This window comes from Lepus europaeus, chromosome 6 (assembly GCF_033115175.1).
Source record: "Lepus europaeus isolate LE1 chromosome 6, mLepTim1.pri, whole genome shotgun sequence".
Lineage (NCBI taxonomy): Eukaryota > Metazoa > Chordata > Mammalia > Lagomorpha > Leporidae > Lepus > Lepus europaeus.
In genome coordinates this window covers 20,836,481-20,861,929 of record NC_084832.1, presented here as the reverse complement: position 1 = coordinate 20,861,929, position 25,449 = coordinate 20,836,481, and the positions used below count along the sequence as shown (strand labels likewise).

The window sequence follows — 25,449 nt, the reverse complement described above, 5'->3', positions numbered from 1 at the left end:
CCGGCACCCCCAGTTCTAGTCCCAGTTGGGCTGCTGGATTCTGTCCCAGTTGCTCCTCTTCCAGTCCAGCTCTCTGCTGTGGCCTGGGAGGGCTGCACCTGCATGGGAGACCAGGAGTAAGCACCTGGCTCCTGGCTTTGGATTGGCACAGCATGCCAGCTGTAGCAGCCATTTGTGGGGTGAACCAATGGAAGGAAGTCCTTTCTCTTTGTCTTCCTCTCTCACTAACTCTGCCTGTCAAAAAAAAAAAAGAATAATGATTTTGAAATATTCAGTGATATATTAGCTGTGAAGGGGATTCTTATTTGATTATAATTCTGATAAATTTTGTCTAAGTATGTAAAATTATTTAACTGTGTTATTACTTCTTGTTTTTTTTTATTACTTCTGATAATTAAGGGCAAACAGAATTTTAGTAATTCCTCAAAACAACCTGAAACAATAATCCTCCACCTTTAATGTAAGTTTCCTGATCTGCAAATAAATAAACCACAATGTGAAAGTTAATAGCTTAATTAAAATTAAGAGCTCAGTCTTGGTTTCCATTGTATTATGTTTGCATTTCTAGAGAAATATAGGAAAACCATATAGCAGTCTGCTAATTTCTTCTCTGCCAACAACTGTTTTTCATTGTTTGGTGACATTCGATTGTTTTCTGAATATGTTTTTAGAATGTCATACATCTTTTCTTAATTATCAATAGTGAAGTCTTTGAAGATATTGTACTCAGAGGAAAAATAACACTACACCAAGCTAATTGAATCCCAATTTACAATTGTCGTTTCAAGAATTTTCATTAATACTCATTTCTGGTTGTATTTTGAAGCTCCCCTTCCCTGCATTCCTGTCCTTTCTGTACTCTTTGCAAGTGCCATGAGGCCATGGGAAAATCACTTGACTTATTCATGATTTCTAATCTATAGAATGTCAAAACTATAATACAAATATAGAATATTTGAGTCTGAATGCCCCTCCATAGGCAGATTTTGAAAGGGATTAAACTCTAGAAAATAACATTAAGGGAAATCTGTGTGAGAGAAAATGGAGTGAAGGCTGTGTAAGGCTGGAAGGTCTCTGGGCTGTGATGGAAGTCTGGTCCAGAGGAAGGAGTGGAAGATCCTGTGCATACTTTCTAACATGATGCATTTTCTCAAGAAAGTAAAGCAAGGGCTTCAGGGAATCCTGAATCCAAATTGGTCACAGGACAAGCCTTTTATTCCCCAGCAATGGATCTGCCTTAGCAACCTTGCTGTGCCCAGTCACTGATGATGGGAACAAATATAGAAGTAGACTGTGCGATGCATAATCATGATCATCCTGAATGGTTGTCTTGAAGATGTTTTGAAAAACTCCACAAAGAGTAACAAAAGCCGTACCTAAACCACAGTTACACATTTATTCATTTATTTATTCATATTATTCACCACTTTTAATATTCATAATACTAATAAAGGATCTAACTATATGATCTACTTAGAATACTGATGAAGAATAATGTGACAGTGCTACAGAGGAGTTAAGAGGGTCTTCTAGAATATTGCATTATGTTATAAAATGCTCATATTGTTCATATTTTTGCTAATAAATCTTAGAATATTTTATTATGATGTTTAACTTAGGCAAACAAATTATTCAGTGGAGAATCTTAAACATAGAGGATGGAATGTTTGGGGTACAGTCCGTATGTCTCATTCTCCCTCATTTGTGCTCTTTGCTTTGTAATTAGAGGTCTAGTTGCACAAACATTTAGCTTAAATGTTAAATCATCTGCTAAGACATCTTTGTCCTATGTCAGTGTACCTGGGTTTGATTTCTGGCTCCAGATCATAACTGCAGATTCCTCCCAATGTGAACCCTGAGAAGAAGCAGGTAATGTTTCATGCCACTCATGTAGGAGACCTGGATTGTATTCTTGGTCCCTAAGCAAGTCCTGGCAGTTGTGGGCATTTGGGACATGAACCCGTGAATGAGAACTCAGTTTGTTAAACCAATAACAAAAAATGAAGCATGAGGCCTAGTTATTCTCCCTGAATGTGTTATTCACAGAGAGCCTTTGCCATTTCACCCTGCTGTGTTGCCATCCTTTACGCCAGAATTCTGATTAATCCCACTATTGAAGACCTACTCTTACCTTAATAACTCAAGGACTATTTTAATTTATAAGTTATCCTTTTAAATTTTCCTCCATGTGTCTGAGTCTAAATGTACTTCTCCATATATAGAGTATCAGCTACCTGTGCCATCCTTACACCGCACCGGGCATGCACAATACCTTCCACTTATTTGCTTTGTGTTGCATTTTAACCATTTACTTGCCTTTATGCTACACTATACCTTCAGTAAATAAGAGTTTTATATTGCTGGAATCTATTAGTAAACTTAAGAATGCAGTAAAATGGAATGAATCAATGCAAATATGAGTAATCGATATATGCCCATATAGATAATAAGCATTTGAAAATAAGAATTGAGCCTTACACCTTCTAATAATTCTAGTTATCTGGTATAGGATTTTTAATACCATAGGGACTTAATACATCATTGTGCTTGATTAAGTCAAATAGTTTAATATACTAAGTTGAAATACAATTATCATTTGGCAAAGGTTGTGCACTTTCAATTGCCTTTTATTGCCTGTGAAATCACTCTTTTGCATACAGCATTGTTAAGTGAACTTCAGAGAAACAGTTTTTCCCACTATTGACAAGATTTTGCAGATATTAGTTGTGTAAAGAGTTAGTGATTTTGACTGTACAGTTTTAAATAATATTTATTATATTGACTAATGCAGTTAAATATATATATGAGGAAGTATAATTTTATATATGCACATGTGTACATATGTGGGTCAATTTTTGAAAAATATTATTCGGACTGACCATGCAAGGGAGTAAAATTACCCAGGCAGTGTGGTTGTAGGTATGTGTGCTATTATGTAAAAGTTGGTAACAAAGTGAGATATATTTTAATTATTCCTATCATTGGTAAATTATAAACAAGTAAATTTTGGTTGAGTCTTTTGAAAGAAAATTACCAGTTTTTGAATATTCCTTATTTGTACAATATGTATTTTGCCTGAAAAACATTGCAGATCTGCTAGTTTATGATCTAAGAAAACATACATTGCCCTACGCTCTTAAAGGAAGAAATTTTAAACTCAAATCTGTTCAAGTAGTTGTGGCAGATAATACTCTGACCAGGTGACTAAGTCATGTCTTTCGTTTTCTACTTTGTTAGCTATACTCAGCGTGTGGTCGGGAGTGGAATCAGAGCTCAGTCAGGAAATCCTGAAGTCAAAGTCAAAGGAACTGATCCTGTGATTAATCAGATCATTGATAAGCTGAAGCACATAATTCAGGTAAGTGCCAATCCTGCATGTATTGATCTGTTCAATAAGAAGTAATAAATAGTTGCTTTCCATCAAAATGTATTTGATAACTTTTGTTAATCATATCTAATAATCCTACCTAAGACTGAATATTGGAATAAATGGTTTCCATATATGGTTTTAGAAATGTTGTTGGGTGATTTTCATATAGAGAAAAAGTGAAGTGTCATTTTAAGGGGTGAGCAATCTCTCTGTGAAGAGCAAGCCACCACCTCAGCATTTCAACAATGAGACTCTCTGGATATATTTTGTCCACAATGAATAATTTAAAAAAGGGAACCACTTGAGATCATTAAGAAAAACATACATTACATATAGAATATGCAAAAATTATCATCCAGATGAATCTCTGAATCTTTCTATAAAGGCTTTTCCTGCATTTTTCAATGAAATTTAAGTCATAAATAAGTAGTATGTATTTCTAGTATTGATTTTTATCAATTTTATATTATCTTATAATTTATCTAATGCTTGTTTATGAAATATATCTTTTTTACCTTTATAATAGTAATTAATCAAATAACTATATACTATCTCTAAGACGTGATATGTGAAACATGAAGATATCTATCAAAACAATATTTCAATGAAGTGTTTAATTAATTGGAATCACATGTTATATTGTAATCTGTAAATATCAGCCTCCATGCTGAATCTGTTGGTGTTTAGGGCTAGAAGGACTTTTTAAAGTTGTTTTTGCTTTTATAAAAATTTATATATGAATATATTTTCATTGTTTTATAAGCAAAACTTTATATGGACATTTGAAAATTTTCATATTCTGTGTCAGAAACAATAACTAAATAGTGCTGAATTTTAAGCCATATATAATACATTATATATATATATGTATATGTATATATATAAATATCATGGTTTTCTCAAACTTTAAGTTTATTCAGTCAATCTTAGGAATCGCTTGAAAATAATTTCATCAGTATATTAAGGAAAAGGTATGTAAGAAGGATATTGGGACTGCTGTCCAAAACCATATATTTCTTTTTGCCAGGAGGCAATCATCTCTATTCTCTTTTTTTTTTATTCTCTTTATTCTGTCATGCTCATTAGGAAAGCAGTTCTAATAATGGATAGCAGAATCAAAAATAAGTCCCACTGAGAAAATGTAAGTGAAAGGTGGTATCAGGACCACTGATAAATTAAACCTCACAGTCTCTAATGAGTTAAATTAATAATTCCTTCAAAAAATAATATTGACGGTACACTAGTTAAATGCCTTATGCTGCCAGTGAACAAAGTGCTGAGAAGTTTCTTGGAATTGGGTTGTTTTGGGACTGGGTCAGGAGCTGAAATGAGCCATGGGAGCTGGGACAGAAGGGCAGAGGTCAGTAAGTACAAAACCTGATGTCCTTGAAAGTGATGACTCGAAGTCATAAGTGACTGTAGCTCAAGTGCTCAGATGAAGGGATGTCATATCCCTGCTGAATTTTCTCTTAATTTGAATTCTATGTATCCATAATAAGACAAAACGATGCCTCTGGGTAAAATATTCATCCAGATTCAGTGAGAACCTACCAAAAGTTCAAGATGACTTAGGGTATTACTTCAATTCTTATTTCCAACACCTCAATAAATAACCTTATAGGAAATAGATATGCATGTAAACTCAATTTCTAGTTTTTGCTGCAGCATAGTTTAGTTGGGGTTCCTCACGAAAGGAACTCTGGGACAGAGATTTGTGTGCAGGAGATAGGTGGTAAGTGCCTTGAAATCAGGAAGGGAAAACTCGAATTGTCCTTGTGCAACAGGAGCAAGAGAACTGTATTGTAGTTTAACAGAAGCCTCATCTGAACCCAATAGGAACTCTGGGGCCAGGTTTATCCTTTCAGATTGTCCTGAATTGAGTCAAGGAGGAGTATCTGCATTCCCCTCTACTGATCCAACATTAGATGATTATTACTGGTGTAGGGGTAGAGTTACATTAACTCAGTTATGAATCAACAACAGCCAGCAATACTACCTGTAACCAGAGTCATGATTATCTTGGTCTATGTGAATCTCATAGCAGTATCTATTATGACATGTAGATGTCTATTATTTGAAATTTTAGTGCACACTTGCTAAAGAGCTATAATATTGGCCAGTGCTGCAGCTCACTAGGCTAATCCTCTGCCTGCGGCACCAGTACTGCAGGTTCTAGTCCCGGTTGGGGCACCGGATTCTGTCCTGGTTGCTCCTCTTCCAGTCCAGCTCTCTGCTGTGGCCCAGGAAGGCAGTGGAGGATGGCCCAGGTGCTTGGGCCCTGCACCTCCATGGGAGACCAGGAGAAGCACCTGGCTCCTGGCTTCGGATCAGCGCCATGCGCCGGCCGCAGCACACCAGCCATAGCGGCCATTTCAGGGTTGAAACAATGAAAGGAAGACCTTTCTCTTTGTCTCTCTCTCTCACTGTCTAACTCTGCCTGTCAAAAAATTATAATATAATATTTATCAGCTCCTCTTATTGAGACATAGTAAAATCTAGTATTTTCCAAAGTGGCTTAAACATTACCAGAGTAGTTCACAAGATAATCCCCTGAGTGAAGAAAGAAAGGTAAAACTTTAATGTGTATTTATTCTCATCCTTTTAACTTTTTGTTATAGGAAGGTATATAATCTATGAAATATGTTATTGCAATTGCACACATTCATAGTTCATAGATAAATAAATTATCAAATGGGCATGCATTCATACTGTTTTTATTATATGGATATATAGGATAAAAATAATATGGAAACTATGATGTAGATAAAGCAGATAGAGCTATTATGTAGAAAGAAGTAGAGAGATATAAGAAAGCATTCATAAAGGAATGCATAGATTCCCAAGATATAAAATAACTTAAGAAGAGGGTTCACTGATTTTTTGCCCATTGGGTATCAGCCCTTCTTGTTTCATAATTATCAAAGCTACATGCTTTTCAAGGTGGCAGAAAGAAATATGACTACTATTTTTTTGCTCCTGTATTGAGTCCTTTCTTTCATCTTTATATTAATGTATAGATCTACAATTATTTATGCTTAATTTTCATTATAGGAATATAAGAGAATATCAAATACAATGTGCACTTTGAGGTCTGTCATTTTAAAGTCTACTGGGATGATATGATTGAAATTGAGATTTTTTATAGAGGATAGCAGAAAGTTATGTCATACAGATGTCACTAAAATATTCACCTTCAAAGTCTTAGAACAGCTCTTTTATAAACTTACTGTCCTGGAGCTGAAGAGAAGTGTTTTATTTTGCCAGATTTGTTACATGCTGATACTGTATGTGTGTGTCCTGGCTGGGGTAGCCACTGTACCATGCAATTTCAAGGGGCAGTTAACCAAACCCTCACTGTGTCAGCTATACAAAGGTTCAGAAATTGTCTTCTGTGGTGAGAGTTTATTAATTTCAGAGTAGGTAGAGAGAGGGAGGAATTAGATGTACGTGCATATTTTAGAAATCCAATCTTTTGATCTTGGTGGTCTGTGATTATTGTTTGGATAAAAGTTAAGATTTTTTACTGCAATGGCTATTAAGTACACCTCTTAACAGTGTACTGTGAGCAGGTCATCTCTCATCACAGGAATAATTTTTCCTTTTGTCCTGGCTGTCCATTATAATTATACAGAGATTTGCCAGCTAATTTCATTTATTAGCAAAAATATTACCTATAACTTCCATAGTTAGGGCCACTAAACAGGTGTGTAGGGACTTTTACCTTGAAAAGTGACACTTCTTAAATGTCTTAATTATTACTTTATTAAAAATATTCAACAAATATTTATTGCAATCCTAGTATGGCATTGGTTTTATATAACACCTTGAAATTACAGTGATGAACAAAGTAGACACAGTCCTGTGGGATTTACATTCTAAGAAGAAGAAAGGGACAAACGCAGTAACTGTAGCTGGCACATGTCCCCCCAAAAATAAAATGCATGTGCTAATTAAGTCACTCAAAAGGAGTGTTTGGTTGATACTGGCTGAGGTGCAGGACAACGTCAAAGGAAAACTGACAGAACGGTCTTTGTGACACAAGGAATAATAATATTTGATTTCGTGACTAGAACTTTTCACCTAAGAGGACATGGCAAATATTTTTCCATGGCAATAAGTATTCTTCCATATGATTGTTAGTGTGTACATATTATTCTAGCATATGGGAAGATTGTGCTTTTGATTAATTCAATCACCTAAAATTGAAAACTTAGCTTGTTTATCATTTTTAAAAATGTTCATTTATTTGAAAGGCTGAGTGACAGAGAGGGAGAGACAGAAATCTTCCTTCTCCCGGTTTACTCCTTAAATGGCCACAGTGGCTTGTACTCGGCCAGCCCTAAGCCAGGTACCTGGAACTCCATCCGGGTCATCTTCATGGGCAGCAGGGGCCCAAGTACTTGAGCCACCTTCTTCTGCTTTCTTGGGTGCATTAGCAGGGAGCTTGATCAGAAGCAGAGCAGCCGGTATTCAAACCAGTGCTGCAGTAGGGGATGTTGGCATCACAGGTTGTGACTTAAGCTCCTCAGCACTCTACTGGCCCCTATTATAATTTTTTCATGATAATAAAGGCTGCTAATGGAATACCCATAGAATAAAGCTATTCTGCTTTTTTTCTTCTGATAATTTAGATTTTATAACCATGAAAATTCATGAAAATGTTTACATTTTTGATAAATATTGCCAAAGTTTTTTCTCGTAAATTATAACAACTTACCTTTGAAGCACACAGAATGTGAGTGTAGCTTTTCTCTCTGGGTTTAGAGTATGGTTTGGAGCCTAGCAGTGACTGGGAGACATCACAAGGTTCTAGTGACCAAAATAGTCTTCCTTTAGAAATACAGACCTGAGCTCCATGAAACTTAGGTTACTTCAAGGATGACCAAAAAGAAGACACCTCATAAGAAGTTTCAAAGCTTCCTAGAGAGGTTATAGCATAGAAAGCCTTAATTTTATTTCATTACTTAAGGCGAGTATGCTCTGCCCAGGAAAGTACTTAGAGGATCTGATGTAAATTAGAGCCCTGTGCATTATAACTTGGTCCTCCAGGATCATCTCAGGCACTTTAACATCCCCAGTTCCTTCTGAATTGGGAACAAGATTCTTGGAGAGAAGAGAGAATTTAGGCATGACTCTCCTTCACCTGAGATTCTGATAACCCTCTGCATACCAGCTATTGTGCCAAATCTGTAAGTTAATTTTCTGCAGGTTCCAAAGCCTGTTCATGCAGTAAATATCACCTGTGATGAATATAATTTTGCCCCTATTCAGTGATGTAGCATTGACTTTCTTAGATGTTTGCATTTAATTTAATGTTCCTTTGATAATATAGGCTGGAAATAACAATTCATTCAGTTACTCTACTAGACAAACTTTTTCATTCAGAATCTTATTTTGAATCATCTTATTCATATTGACTACATTTTTTAAAGGCAAAGTCATCAGCAAAAAAAGCCACAGTTATGCAATCATTTTTAAACATTAACATCTATAATTTTCAAAGAAAATTATATCTGCAATTAAAATTCTAAATGTTGAGAACTGTTACAAATGATAATGCCCCTCAGCTTAGAAACTAATTTACCTACTTTCAACATGAAATGTAAAATGTGATATCAGCAATTTCCCTAATTCCTTTATTGCAAAACCAATAACAATTAGAATGCAGTTTAAAGTAGTAGACTTAAGTAATATTTTGTTTCCTCAAGACTAACAAAATAATACTTATAAGAATATTAAAAGCTTCTATTAAATACTCTTTTATAAAGAATAAAACTTCTTTACAAAGGTGTCTTCAAGTGTAAATGTAATTTTTAAATCTAAGGAAAGCAATGATCATAACCATTCTTTAAAATCACTAAAGAGTAGATAGTGTATAAATATCTTGCCAAATCATCACAATGTACTATATTCAGGCAGAGATAGGATGCTGTCATTTTATGTGGGAAGATACTGTATTAAACAGATGCTTTGCCCTTGTTCACTTCATTCCAGGATACTGATATGAAAAATAGTAACTTGAGAACCCTAAGACTGAAAAGAAGTTCTAATTTAAATCAGAGAGTGTTTATAAGTTTGATGTCACTACCTACAGCAAAATGACAGGAATTTTAAAAAATGTATCTTGAAGTTTCTGAATTATGGATATTGTTCAAACTTAAGTTTTACTGAAATATTTTGTAGAAAATTTTCCCTATTGTTATTTTTCCATTTTGTTCACTTATTTGGGAGGCAGAGAGAGCATGTGAGAAAGTTCCTTTCTGCAGGATCACTTCCCAAATCTCTGATGGCAGCCAGGGAACTCAATTCTGATGGTTGGTAAGGACCCAGTTACACTGCTGTCTGCCAGGGGCTGCATTAGCAGGAAGGTGGGTCAAAAGCTGGAGCTGGCCATTGAATACAGGTATTCCAAGTGTGTCTGAACTAACAGGCTAAAGACTGACTCCATTCCCTATTATAAATAGCTTATAATAGTGGTATACAAATAATTAGTCATAAATGATTGGTCAATTACTAATTGCAAATTCTTTGAACATGGAATGCCATCTAATTCTGTTAACTGCCTTCACTTTTACTAACTCCTTTTATTGCTCAGGCAATTAACACAGCACCCTGACTCCTTTCCCCCTTGAATTCTGGTGCACACCAATGCCATGCCCACAGGCTTGGGTATTAATATTCTAGAAAGATAGACACATCTTGATTTTGAATTGGCAATGAGGTAGTGATCAAATGCATTTAGTTACCTTTTGCTTTAGGAGAAAGTATTTGAAGTGCACTCAGTACTTTGAATGGCCATCTAATTTATCAATTACTTTGAGTAAATTTAATGAAAGGCTGCTCGCTGGAGTGCACAGTGTAATGCACTGACTCACTACTGGCTGTTTCATTTAAAAATTCAATTGTCAGCAAAATCAACCATTTGAATTAGTGTACAATCAACTGGAAATGAAAGTTTAAAAATTCTTTTTGAAAGTAATGGGATTGGGGTTGGCCATTGGTAATTTATTTTTTCATTATTTAAAGAGTATGCAATTGTTTTATGTTGAATAAAAGTTTGACTTTATATTCACTCTGATGTTGCTGATGTTACACATTATCATTATTTTTTAAGACTTGAAACACTTATCTGCTAGTTTTTCTGTTTGAAAAATGTTTAAAGAACTGAAAGTTAGACCTTTTTTTTATTTTTTATTTAGTTAATTAAGAAAGCCTATAGCCACTTTTAGGCAAAAACCTTTATATTTTGTTGTTAACCAATGAAGGTTATGATTTGTTTCACAAAATTTTAATCAGCTCTTACTAAATGCAGATTTATTTTAATAAACCATGGTATAGAAAAGGAAAATCAAGTCCACACCAAAACTTATACATGCATATTTATAACAGTGTTATTCATATAATGCAAAAAGTAGCAATAAATTACATATTGATCAGCTGATGAAAATATAAGTATATATTTTCACTGTGATATATCCTTTCACACAATGAAGTAATATCCAGGAGTAAAGAACTGAAGTGGTTATGGATAGATGAGTCTTGAAAATATTATGCCAAGTGAAAGAAGCCATGACAAGAGAAAACATATTGCATGAATCCATTTATGTGATAAATATTGATAAAAATGTTACCATTTTATTTGAAATTCAATTTTCATTTGTATGTAAAACATTTCCTTATACTCACAAAAATGATTTTTAGTTTACTGAAGACTTATCCTACCTGTGACAGTTATAATCTTTTTCTTGATATCTGAATGTCTCCGAAGTCTTATCGGTCTTACTCTTTTTAATGCTTACCTAGTGTTAAATCTCTGGCATCATACTGCTGTCTGACTGCGGCTTCCATCATTTTACTGTGATACTCTTGCCAGGCTTACTGCCTATCATTTTTTTCTGTTCAGAATCCAGTGGCACTTTGTCAGTTCGTACCTCACTTGATCATTTAACACACTCATCTGTTACTTATCACCTTCTCTTTCCTCTCATTCTCCTAATTTCCCATCAACCACTATGATTTCACTCTAAGATCTTTATGTCTTCCTTTCATTGATTCCTTGAAAAGCTAAAGTTTTCAGGGATCTCACCACCTCTCCTTTCTCATTTTGTTCTTTCCTTGAAACTCTCTATCAGAGATCTCCATCCTGATTGTTACTTTATTTCCTTAAAAACTAGAAACAGATTTGCCATATGATCTCACAATCCCATTACTGGATATATAGCCAAAAGACTTGAGCACAAGGTATCAAAGAGATACCTATACCTCCGTGTTCATAGCAGCGATGTTTACAATAGCCAAAATTGGGAATCAAAAAAGGTGTCTATGATCAGTTGAATGAAATAAGGTGTGTGTATATACACAATGAAATATTATCCAACTACTAAAGAATGAAATTCTATCATTTTGTGTAAAATGGATGTGACTGGAGGACATCACTTGAGTGAAATAAGCCAGATCCAGAAAGAAAAATACTATATTTTCTCCCTAATATGTGGGAGCTAAAAGCAAACAGAAGAAAATAGTAAGATATGTCTGTGTATAGCAGTATTGCTGCAAATATAGTTTTATAAAATTTTGTTTTATACCTTTATGAAGCCAGTGATTAATATTATTATACTACTATAATTTTTAATGATATGTCATTACTTTAAAATGTACTATATGAGTGAAGTGGTCATTTTTTTTTTCCATCCAGTTGTCATTTATAACCTTTGTATTTCAACTAAACTAGGTTTTATTTTGCTTTTTACTTGTAAACTTCTTATTTGGTGAAGTATTAAGCCTTTTTGCTGTAATGTAAATTTAAAATGTTATCAAAAAATTAAAAAAGAAGAGAGGGAGAAGGAACGAGGTTGAGATGGAGTGAAGGGGAGAGAGGGAGGGAAGGAGGAAGGGGATATCATTGTGTTCTTAGCATTGTATCTATGAAGCACAATGAATCTGTTAAAAACTAATTAAAAATAAAATTTTAAAATATAATTTCAGAGAGTAAAGCAGAAATCTAACAATGATTTCTAAGTGAGTTAATTTTCCTGACACATTGTAATACTCTATAATTTATTAAATAAATGCATATGAATATATACTAGTAAAAATGTATATATCAGTAAAAATTTCTCAGGATAGACAAAAAAAAAAAAGAAAAAACTGCCTATTAAATATATGTTACAGGGCTGCCTGGTGTAGTGGGTCAGACCACTGCCTGTGATGTTAGTGTCCCATGAGTCCCTGATGCTCATCTTCCAATCCAGTTCTCTTCTAATGCACCTGGGGAAGCAACAGAAGATGGCCCGAGTCTTGGGCTTGGACTTCTACCACCCTTGTGTCAGACTTGATGGAATGCCAGGTTCCTGGCTTCGACCTGGCTCAGTCTCAGCCATTATGGCCATTTGGGAGTGAACCAGTGAATAGAAAATCCTCTCCTCCCATACATTCCCCTGCCTTCCCCTTCCCTCCCCTCCTCTCCCCTCCCCTCTTTCCCCTCCCCTCATTTGAACATATTGTGTTGATACTAGAACAATTAATCAGATTGACTATCTATCTCCAGGACTAGGAAATATGGTATACAAAGTACTTGGATATGGGAATTATTTTTAAACTATGAACTTTTGGCACTTCCCAATTTATAAGTATATGTTATTATGGTAAATATAAATGGAATTTTAAAAGCAAGAGGCAAACCCTGCATCAAGATATATATGCACCTACATGTTTTTATCTCTCTAGTTTCATTTTCTAATAGTTTTCCTTTCTGCACAAGTCCAACATATATGAAGGTATTTCAAAAACTTAGCGAAAGGTGGAATTAAAAGATGGGTTTGATTTGTTACAATTTCTTTTGAAATCCATGTGCAAGAAGAGTCTTCAGGAAGTTCATAAAATTATGTATTATAAACTGTGCATGGATTTCAAATATTTCTTACCAAACTAAGCTTATCTATTTTATTTTTCATGTACATTTAAAGATATTTATTTATTTATTTGAAAGTCAGAATTAGAGAGAGAGAGAGAGAGAGAGAGAGAGAGAGATATCTTCCCTCCGCAGGTTCACTCCCCAATTGGCCACGACAGCCGGAGTTGCACCAATCTGAAGCCAGGAGCCAGGAGCTTCTTCCAGCTCTCCCATGTGGGTGTCCAAGGCCATGGGCCATCCCCCACTGCCTTCCCAGGCTACAGCAGAGACCTGGATCGGAAGTGGATCAGCTGGGACTTGAACCAGTGCCCATATAAGATGCCGGCACTGCAGGCGGTGGCTTCACCCAGAACAGCACAGTGTCGGCCCCTTTTCATGTACTTTTAAAAGTACCCACGTTGTCTCCTCACACAAACAATTGATATTCCTGTCCTTTTCAGTATTCGAGACTCATAGCTGATTTTTCAGTAAGCACTTGGCTGATCCTTTTACTTTGACTCGATACTGGAGAAACCCTTCGTCCATTTTTTTCTGAGTATTAACTCAGACTCACTGCTGCTAAGCTCCATTGAGTTCTGAGTTCCTAGGGTCGTGGTAGTTGATCAGACTCCCTATTGCAACAACCCAGATTTGTATTCTTGTCACCTTGGTCTTCTGATCCAGATTCAGTTCTCTCTGTGCAACTGTCACAACTCGACTCCAGTTACCTCAAGTTCTGACATACAAAAAAGAATCCCTCTAATGATTTTCTGTAGCACTCCTGTGCTATCCATGGTTTATTGCTCGCTGATGCATATTCTTAGCTTGCTGGAGGTATATTATGAGTTCATAATGCTTTACAGACTCAATAAATGGACTCGATAATCACTTGACTGTCATTTTATGAATGTGCTTTGAAGATGTAATTCGTCAGAGCAGAGCAGTTCCTGGATATATTTCTTGCAGTTCAGCAGCACTTAACCAGATGGCCCCCTGTTTTCAAAGCTGATTTACAAGAGGATTATGATTTCCAGGGATCTCTGGGACACTATCTTAGGCATAGGATACTTGAGAAGTGAAATAAATGCTACATAAAGATTCATTAAAAACTAAGCTAAGGGAGGAGTGGTAATGCTGTGGCATAACAGGTAAAGCTGCAGCATGCAATGCCAGCATCCACTATGGGCACTGGTTTGTGTCCTGGCTGCTCCAGTTCAGATCCTCAGATCCAGCTCTTTGTTAATGACCTGGGAAAAGCAGCAGAAGATGGCCCAAGTGTTTGGGCCCCTGACACCCATGTGGGAGAGCTGGAAGAAGTTCCTGGCTTTGGCCTGACCCAGCCCTAGCTGTTGCAGCCATCTTGGGAGTGAATCAATGATGGGAGATTTCTCTCTCTCTCTCTCTCTGAGTTTCAAATAAATAAATAAATAAATTTTAAAAAGCCACACTAATTAAAAGTTCTGAAATAAAATTAAAATATACATTATAATACACTTTCAAATATTCTGTGAATATAAGTTTTGCATTATGTTTCACATTGATATAATGGAAACATAATCAGTTTCCATTAGAAATAAAAAAATCATGAGTTTTGTAGTATAGAGTTTGAGTAGACATACATATACCAATCTACAAGGAAGGTAGTTACTGTTTCTGAGAATAATAATTTTTTTAAAGATTTACTTATTTGAAAGGCAGAGTTACAGAGAGGCAGAGGCAGAGAGAGAGAGGTCTTCCATCCACTGGTTCACTCTCCAGATGGCCGCAACAGCCGGAGCTATGACAATCCAAAGCAAGAAATTTCTTCCTGGTCTTCCCCATGGGTGCAGGGACCCAAGGGCTTGGGCCATCTTCTATTGCTTTCCCAGGCCATAACAACAGAGAGCTGGATCAGAAGTGGAGCAGCTAGGAGTTGAAGTGGTGCCCATATGGGATGCTGGCACTGCAGGTGGCGGCTTTACCCGTTACACCACAATGCCAGCCCCAGGAGAATAATCATTTTGAAATTTTACCTGGAAATATATTATCAGACTAGGCCTAACTCATCAAAGAGATAGTAAAATCTAATTTAACTCTCTTTACTATTGTTTTTATTATAATTTTATAAAAGCAAGTAATTTGTCAGCTTTTAATTATGAAAGTTTATTTAAATTTGTACCATGTATATGTATATATATATATTATAAAGAAAACAAGATAGTTGCTAAAGTAATTATATCCTAGTAATCTATTGTATATAATTGTAATGCAATTAAAAAACTTTTCAATATATATATATATATACACACATACACACATATATCCATAGTGTGTATATGTATGATACATATAAATGTGTATATCTACATATATATGTAAGAATATATATATATACATGCACACACACTTATACCATAGTGTGTATATGTATGATACCATAATTTCTTTATCCAGTCTTCAGTTGATGGATGTCTGGGTTGATTCCATATCTTAACTGTTGTGAGTTGAGCATCTATAAACTTGGGGGTATAGATAATTCTTTCATATGGTGATTTCTTTTTGTTTGGTAAATTCACAGGAGTGGGATGGCTGGATCATATAGTAGATCTATATTCAGATTCCTAAGGTATCCCCATACTGTCTTCCACAGGGGCTGCACCAGTTTGCATTCCCACCAACAGTGGACTAGAGTAACTTTTTCCCACATCCTCGCCAGTATTTGGGGTAGACTGACGCCAGAAGCTGGGAACTCAGTCTGAGTCTCCCACATGGGCGTTACAAACCTGGTTACTTGAACCATCACTGCTCCTCCCAGAGGGTGCCTTAGCAGGAAGCTAGAATCCCAAGAGCCAGGACTCAGGACTCAGACCCAGGCACTCTGACCTAGGATGCACATATCCAGAGTGGCATCTTAATTGCTAAGCCAGATGCCTGTCCTGGAGTATGTTCATTAGCATACATATTTATAAAATATTTCTAGGAACTTGAGGATTTCAAATCAAATGGTACCCAAATTGGGGGGGGGGGGGGGGAGTCTACCTTTTATGCATGCCCTTTAAGAAACAGAAATGCATCACTTTTTAAAGATTTATTTATTTCTTTAAAAGGCAGAGTTAGAGAGAGAGAGGCAAATGAAGGGAGAGAGAGAGGCAGAGAGAGAGAGAGAGAGAGAGAATCTTCCATCCACTGGTTCACTCCCCAGATGGCCGCAATAGCTGGAGCTCTGCCGATCTGAAGCCAGGTGCCTGTTGCTTCTTCCTGGTCTCCCACACGGGTGCAGGGGCCCAAGGACTTGGGCCATCTTCTACTGCTTTTCCCGGCAATAGCAGAGAGCTGGATTGGAAGTAGAGCAGCAGTAATTGGAACCAGCGCCCATATGGGATGCTGGCACTGTGGGTGGCAACTTTTACTGCTATGCCACTGCACTGGGCCCCCATTTGTTTTTAAATTGGATATGTTTTGTGTCCATCTATAGAGTTTTGGCTAGTTTGCCTGCCATATTCTAAAGACTCTATCAAAGATGATCTTATTTTTTTTTCTTTTTAATGTTTTAAAATTTAAAATTGGCTTTGATTCATTAATTAATTCTTTTTTATGGATGAGTATACATAGATTGTTTTATCTTTATCTTAATTTTCAACATAAACTTTTAACAATATCTTTCATCAGCACATAAGCAGATGTGATTTTTATTCTTTTTTCTCTTTGTTGGATGGTTACCTCATTTAAGATTTTTCAAGTGATTTAGTTTAACTGTTTTTTATGGTAGATACATCTGTTGCTACCTGTGAGTAGTTGTCATTTTGATGGTGTGCCTAGAAGTTTTAACTACAATAATGGTGCATGTTCCTGCTGTTCCTTTATTCTTGGTTTCATTTTTATCTATTTTTAAGAAAATGAGTTGGTATCTTATCATAGCTTTGCTTTTTCCCTAAGTGTTTCTCTTGTTTCCTCTTTGTGTAATCACTTAGCTTTATTATAACAAAGCAACTTGTATACATTTAATGGTTGAAACTTGAGCATCATCTTTCTTGTCCAGTAAAACAAATGGAAAATTTAGAAATAAATAGAATTACAATAGAGAATGTAAATTCCAAATAAGATCCTACACATTCTGCTGATTTTCCCATAGAGTGGCAGGGCTCAATTCATCATTAGGAGAGAATTTTATTTTTTAAAATGTCATCTTAAACTGTAATTGTGTGTGTTAAACATCACAATTAAACATGCCAAAGGAGTAGCCGAATTGCCAAAATGCCCACTTAAAACAACCAAACATCTCAAGTGCACCCTTTACCTCATACCTCATATATTTTTTTTAAATTTATTTTTTATTTGACAGGATTTTAACAGATTTTGGGATTTTTTTCTTATTTTGAACAAGGTAACAAATACATGTTCATAATATTAACTGTCCATATTCACCTGGAGATACAGTGTAATCTCTGAGCTCAATATACAGAGAAAGGAGGAAAAAAGCTGGAATTCTAAGCACTGCTACACAGGGGTTTAGCACCCTACAGCTTCCAGCAGAGTGAAGGGAGCAGAAGGTTTTCATTTATTCTCACAAATCATGGTATTGTTGATTCCATACAGTTTTTGTTCAGACAAGAAGGGATAAAACTGAATTTAAAGAGGAAAAAAAATTAAAGCAACAAGATGGTAACTTGTTTCCAGTTACTAGAGAAAGTTAACAACAACAAAGGTTTTTTTTTTTTTCTATTAGTCATCTTCATTCTACTTTCCTTCCCCTTCATCATCTTCATCTTCATCTTCTTCATCTTTATCCTCATCCCCTTCTTCATCAATGCTTTCCAATCCTCCTACTCCTTGTCCTCCTCCCTCTTATCTCCCCGCTCCAACCCCCTCCCCCGCCCCTTCCCCATCATCCATATCAGGAACCAAGTAGCACTGTAATTGATTTGGCCAAATATCATCTTTGATGACATCACCTTACTCATCTGCACCTGATTCAGAATGTCAGTAAACCAGATAAAGAAGTTCTCAGGTTCCTCATGCTGCCTTTTCCTGCTGGCTTTGTTCTGCATTCGACTTTAACATTTATTCAAATCCTACTCAGATTTCCATTTGATTTCAGTAGACTTGGAAGATGGAACACCACTCTCATTCAGATGAAATTTATTGAAGACACACGTGTGTGTGTGTGTTTTCCCTAAGTTTTACTTCTTAATTTGAAAGCAGATTTTTGAAAAAAATCTCCAAGCTTGTTTACAGCATATTCGGAAACATATAGAATAGTAGAAAAATGAAATAGTAGAAAAATGAAAGAGATAAAGAAAAGAAATATATTCAACCTCAAATTTAAAGTATGAAGTTATTACACTAACACCATGATAGAACTTAATATTTCAGTTTTATTTCCATTTTTGAACAACTCCGGGTATCATTTCTGCCTTATGTCAGATAAAAATCTACCTTCTATAAATTCTAGCTACTGTTCCAAGTTCTACTCTCCATAAACAATTCAGAGTTAGCTCTTTTTTCTATTCTATTAGGTGAAGCAACATGAAATTGTCAATATTAAGCCTTTTGTCCTACAAAAATGACAGTTTTATGTATTTCCACCTAACACAGGGCAGCCTATTAAATATATGATGGTAGGAGCCTCCACCCTAAACAAGTCTAAACACATCCATATATTCTTCCAGAAATCCCAGAAGGTCCTTCCTTCCCAAAATGAATCATCCTTTGACTTTATACCCATTATTAATATGAGAGAAACTTTCCAGGCCCTTCACCATGTCAGCTGAATGGCTGTAACAATTTTATTTATTAATTTCCCTCTCGTAATTTGACATTTCTCACTGGGAAAAGAAAATCCAACTGTTGACTAATAGGCTGATAGTGAATCTTGTTTACTAGTTCCCATGACCTAAAACAGTATTAGCGCTGACTCTGAAATTTTTCCTCAAAAACGTCTAAACAACTTGCCAGCATAAATGTGCACAATTTATATGTGAACCCCGAAGAATTATTTGCATCTTCATTGCCAGCAAATAATGCTTTCAAAATGCCTCATCTCCTTACCACTCTACAGTATTTTGTATCCTATTATTTTCCATCACTCATCTGTTAAAACAGTGATAGTTTCTTTGGAGAATCATAGCTGTTCTCAATTCTGAGGTCTGAGAAACAGTTCTGCACAGAGATCTTACGAGCCTATTTGACATAGTAGGCAGTAAAGTTAATAATATTTGTACATGAACATAGTTGTGAGTTCTCTTATCTTATGTATAACATCAAAAAACCATTCAGTGAAGACAGTTTTATTAAATAAGTATACACCAAATATGTAATTTTATAATGGTTTTGACTCAGACAAAAATCACATTTTTGATTTAATTAAAGAACTGAGTTTCTAAAATTTACAATTGCTGAACATTTTACATTAGTATGTTTTATACAAAAGATCAAAATGAGAAAATTCTTGCTTACTTGGAGCTCCTCTGTCCACGTGGGCTCTGTGTTTATGAACAACATTAGCAACTACAAAATATGAACTGTGAATTCTTAGTGGCTTTACTAAGCCAAAGTTAATTTGTTGTTCACTTGAAGTTCAGTGTCCCTCATGCCATCCTCCTTCATCATTCACCTATAGTACACATTACAGTACACTTCAAAAGAGTTTGAGAATGTGGCAGGCCCTTTTAAACGGCACTTCATCTCAGAGCCTACTAGTCAGATATTTTAATTTGAGCCCAACATAACTGGAAGTCCCTGAAAAAATCTGGAAGTGTGTGAATATGTGCTGAGTATTTAGTGTTGGTCACAACTCCCTTTTGCTTTCAAAGGTACCCCTTGACTCTCTCTCAAAGCTTTACATAACATGGTATAAAAGCACTGATCTAAAAGAATCATTTCCCTATATGTTAATTTTACATGAAATATTACTTTCAGGCATCAAACTTATAAAAATTTGCTTCAAGGAATCTGAATTTTTATTTTCTTACAGAGAACAGTATGTCAAAATTCTGTGTATCAACAAAAGGACAGAGTGCTGACAGACTACCTAGAGTAAGGAAGAGATAACATTTTTTTCTGTAAAGTTTGGTATGTCAAGGATATCTGACTGAATAAACAGGTTCAGCAAACACATGAGCATGTCGAAGATTTCACTTCCTTAAGATTTATGGGCTTACTCTAATGACTGGACCAATCCAGAAAATTTAAGACCTCAAGAGTAAAGATAGTGCCTTCCGAATCTCACAGTCTTTCACATTCAACTCTGAACTTGGTACTGGCTGAGTTTTAAATTAAGTTTGGTTGACATGAAATGGAATCTTCAACTTCCTGCTGGACAGACGGTTTCAAGGTAGGTCCTTAAACCCAACACATCCGAAGTCAGTTCTTTTCCTCAGAATCTTGTTCTCCTTTCAGAGTTCCCAATTTTATTTTGGTTGCCATCTGCCAAGACAATCATTGGGACTTAACGTTTTGGAGTCTGGGTCTTCCGTATTCATTAATCTCCATAGTCAATCATAGTCTGGGGACTACTGCATTAAATTCATGGCGTTCTCTCCATTTTATTTTCTCCAATCTAACTCATACACTGAAAACTATTATAATACTCTCTTTTCTCCAATTGATATTTCCAGCAGAATTTCCTGCTTAAAGCAGAACTTAGACTACTTTTCTTTAAGTATGTTTTAATGAAACCCACAAATGAGAGTTTTTAATAAATGTGTTGTATGCAGAGAGAGAGATGAAGAGATTGTTTAGTAAATAATTTGCAAAATTGAGGTTAAACAAAATAGAAAAGGATTTGCTTATTGCTGTTACTGAACTAGATGTTTCTAAAAAATGTGTTGTACATATAATATTTCCCTAGTCAATTTAACAAAGAAGTCTGTTTTCTTAAAAATATTCTTCCAGAATAGCTATAGATCAAACACTCAGAGATTCCTCATTATCAACAAACAAAATCTAAATATACTAGTGTCATGTTAAAGACTCATACAACAGGCTTAGTAGAGATTTCTAGTCTGTTTTCCTACCGTTTCTTTAGCTAAATACTTTTCTCAGTCCACTTTGTACTTCTCAACTTCTCTATATCTTCTGCTCCAGATTGATATTTTTACTGTTGTTGTAACATAGAATTTTTGAGATTCAAATTATAGCTTTTCTTCTGGTTAAATTCCCAAGCCATCTACTGAGAATAGATATTCCTCCTTCTCTACTGAGATTTATTGAAATTTAGCTTTTCTTAAAGTCTCCCAGTCAGAAGTCTACTCAGTGTTTCAAAAGAAAGATGGAAGAGTTATAAATGGCTTGGTATTTGTGTGTGAAATGATATGTAATCATCTCATCAATTCAACAAATAAATATTAATGTACCCAAAGTTTAGATTAAAAAGTACTGAGACACATGTAGTTAATGCCATGTGTACACTTTTTCTCAAATATCAGCTAGGAAAATTTTGGTTTAAAGTTTAACATAACTACCTTCCAAAACTACTTTCTGTTATTTACACTCTATTCCACTTCATTTTGGTTTTATTCTTTTTATAATTATTAATGTATTCTACCATTTTTCATAGTGATTTGTAGTTAGAAGTCATCCCTGTTGAATTCAAGCTCTATGAATACAACAGTGTATCTTATTAAATGTATAAATATCACAATAATTTGCATATTTTATGGAATGCATATTAAATTTGACAGGATCAATTCTGTTACATTAGTTGCCCTTGAAATGTTTTATTAGCTTCTGCTCACACTATCGCATTCAAATTCATGCTAAAACATCTCATTATTAAGACCATAATTTGCCACATGTAATAAATATGTTATCTCAAATGCCTGAGCTATGCTTCCTCCCAACCCTCTTTTGTACTCTGCTGCTCCATTATAAGCTTAAAGATATAAAGGCTATTAAGGAATTTATTTCAAAAAATGACAGGAAGATTTCATAGCTTATGTCACTGTACAAAAAAGAAAGAGATGCTGTATGTCAGTACCAAAGTGGGAAAAATCACAGGTGAAATGGGAGGTCAGTACTGACTCAGAGGTAGCACTGTTGTTAATTGAAAGCATTTTTGTACATGCCTTGTTTCAGGAGCTGTAGATTGCACATAACAAAAGGGTTAGATTTCAAAAAAAGGATCACAATTTCCAAGAAAAGTTATGCATTGAAAATCTCTCTGCAAATGTTCATATGGAGCATAATATTTATGTTTAAATATATTTTTAAATGCCATTGCATTATGTGGCTAATGTTGGCTGCCTGGTAGTCCCTGAAAAAAGAAGATGCTTAATTTTTATCTAAAAACAAACCAGTATTGTCAAGGTCAAGCATGGGATTTAAGTTTTATTTGAAAGCTGACTAGATGGCAGCTGAAGAATTTACATTGCCTCCTGGACAAGCAGTGCTCCTGTTTTGTTCCATAAACACCAAGAGTGTTCCCAAGGTGTTTTACTTGATTGAATGATGTGTTTGATTCTTTTTACTTAGTAGGAAAAATAAATGTCGATGGTTTATGGTCCCCATATACCTTCCAAAGGTAAATGGGACCCAGATGTTCTCAACTCTGTCAAGTTTTAGGGTTCATAGTTCCCTTCAAGCTAACAGAGCAGCATCCCCAGCCCACCAGTGTTGACCACAGGACAGTCAGTCTTCTGTCAGGTTCCTATCTCTAGATTTGATGGAGAAGCTTGAGAAATGCATCACTGGATTAAAATCTATTCTGTTGATCTCAGAATAATCTTGCTACAGAGGAATGCTTAATTCTGTAGGTCAACTTTTGCCTTCTCAAGTCAAAATATTCTCAATAATGCTGCTCTGCCTTCCTGACTTTGTCTCAAGTAAAAACACAGGCCTTTCTATTAATTCATCAAAGTAGATTTCATACCAGAATGTAATAATTTTGACTACTTTCCTGTGTTTTAGCTACAGTCACTCTTCCAGTTCCTATTCTGAAGAAAAATGAAAGCATCACTTTCACCTAACGTCATCCTCTTCTAAAATAAATGTTGAGCACTAAAATAACACAATCACCTATAAAAAAATTTATTCATTTAGTTTGAAAGGCAGAGTTACAGAAAGTAAGAAATAGAGCGAACTTCCATCTACTGGTTCATTCCACAGATGGTTGAAATGAACAAAGCTGGTCCAGGCCAAAGCCAGGAACTAGGAGTATCTTCCAGGTCTCCCACATGGGTAGCAGGCATCCACGCACTTGAGTCATCTTCCTCTGCTTTTCTCAGGCCATCATCAGGGATATAGATTGGAAATGGAACAACCTGAACTCAAACCTGTGCTCATAAAGATGGTGTCCTTGCAGGCGGCGGCTTTACCAGCTATGCCAAGTTGGCCCCTATCACTTTTTCTATTAGTACATACATAATAATATTTATATTATTACAGCATAATACTATTTTTAGTATTACATACAGCATTATCACTTCACTTTCACAAACTTTTATTTTCTCATTTGTAAGTTGTTGGCTTCTCTGTGTTGTAAAATCTTACTGATGTGGTTTTTCCCCAAATAAGAAATTAGCATACCCCTCTCCCTACCAGGCTCATTCATATGTCCCCTCCCTTAAAAAGTGTTGGCTGGCACCATGGCTCACTAGGCTAATCCTCTGACTGTGGCGCCAGACCCCGGGTTCTAGTCCCGGTCGGGGCACCGGATTCTGTCCTAGTTGCTCCTCTTCCAGTCCAGCTCTCTGCTGTGGCCTGGGAGTGCAGTGGATGATGGCCCAAGTCCTTGGCCCTGTACCCGCATGGGAGACCAGGAGGAAGCACCTGGCTCCTGGCTTCAGATTGGCGCAGCGCACCGGCCGTAGCAGCCATTTGTTGGGGGTGAACCAACAGAAGGAATACCTTTCTCTCTGTCTCTCTCTCTCATTGTCTAACTCTGCCTGACAAAAAAAAATTAAAAATTGAAAAAAAAATCATAAAAAGGCTTGATTTTTTGGATGACAATTGTTGGAATTTCAAGGATTAGGAGGCATTTGGGGAGAAATGAGTGTGAATCAAATCATAGCTACTTCTTTCTACCATGTCATTATGCAGTAGAAATTTGTTTTCTACGAATGAGGTGTTTTCCTTCACCAGAGACCAGATCTTCTGTTTCCTTGATCTTGGACTTTTCATGTTCCAACACTCTGGAAAGGAAATTTCTTTGGTTTATAAGCCATACCATTTATTTTATTTTGTTGTATCTGCCTGAAAATACTAACATGCAAGACATCAGAAATAGTTCAGAGGTTTTAAGCTTACATAATTAGATAGCAGAATTTCTCAAGATGGAAATCTCAGGAACAAAACTAATATAGGAGAAGCATTAGTTTATTCTCAGTTAAGTTTGTTATGCTTTTGATATCTGATATCAAGTATAAAATGGACTATACTGCTTTTGACTTCAAATGATAAGTCAAAATTGCAAAGATAAATGATAACATCATGAACCAACAGAGAAATTAGATCTCATAAGTGTGGATGAAATCACCTAAGTACGTAACAAAAAGTGACAAAAGAGATGAGCATTGAAGAAGCAATTCAACATGCAAAGTATTGGACAATTAGAGACAGGCAAGCCTCTGCAGCGAAGCAGAATAGCCAAGCATCAGGTATATTTAGGTGTTTCACCTCCAGAAAACAAAATGGGTTTATTTTCAGTCTCTGTGTTTATCTATCTGAACTGATATGTATATTATGGTTGCTATGTTCCAGGTACTTATTTAAATTTTTCAAAATTATAACCTCATTTAATTGTGAAATAGCATTATCCCTATTTCCTACTTCTATCTCACTTACTTATACCAATCTATTTTAGCTATAAAGGTATATATGTTTTAACATCATTACCGTATGAAATTTGTGTTTTACTATGATAAATCGATGTCTCACAATAGTATCTAGTAAGGATAAGTCATAGGAGTTTGCTTTGAAATCACTCAGGGACACAGGCTTCATCTGTCATGTAGAAATTCACCTCTCTGCTAATGGAATCCTCTACATTCATCCAGTGAGTAAGAAATGGGGAAACTGGTAGGCTTCATTGGGATTAACACTGGAGTAACCTAAGTCATTTGTGTCCATTTTCCAATGACAAAGCAAAACAACATGGCCACTTAGGGGCAAGAGAGGCTGGGGAATGTAGACATCCTCACTGGATGTCCAGAGGCAAAAGGAAAACAGGTTTTGATGACCATAGAGCAATATTTTAGTCACAGAAATCTAG

General features: G+C 35.7%; 1 protein-coding gene across 1 annotated transcript in view; it reads left to right on the top strand.

Moving 5' to 3' along the window:
• GPC5 (glypican 5) overlaps positions 1–25,449 on the top strand; it is an 860,209-nt gene that overhangs the window by 599,334 nt on the left and 235,426 nt on the right. The window contains exon 6 of the mRNA XM_062195157.1: positions 3,238–3,358. Coding sequence (XP_062051141.1) covers positions 3,238–3,358 — 121 coding nt within the window. The remainder of the gene's footprint in view (positions 1–3,237; positions 3,359–25,449) is intronic.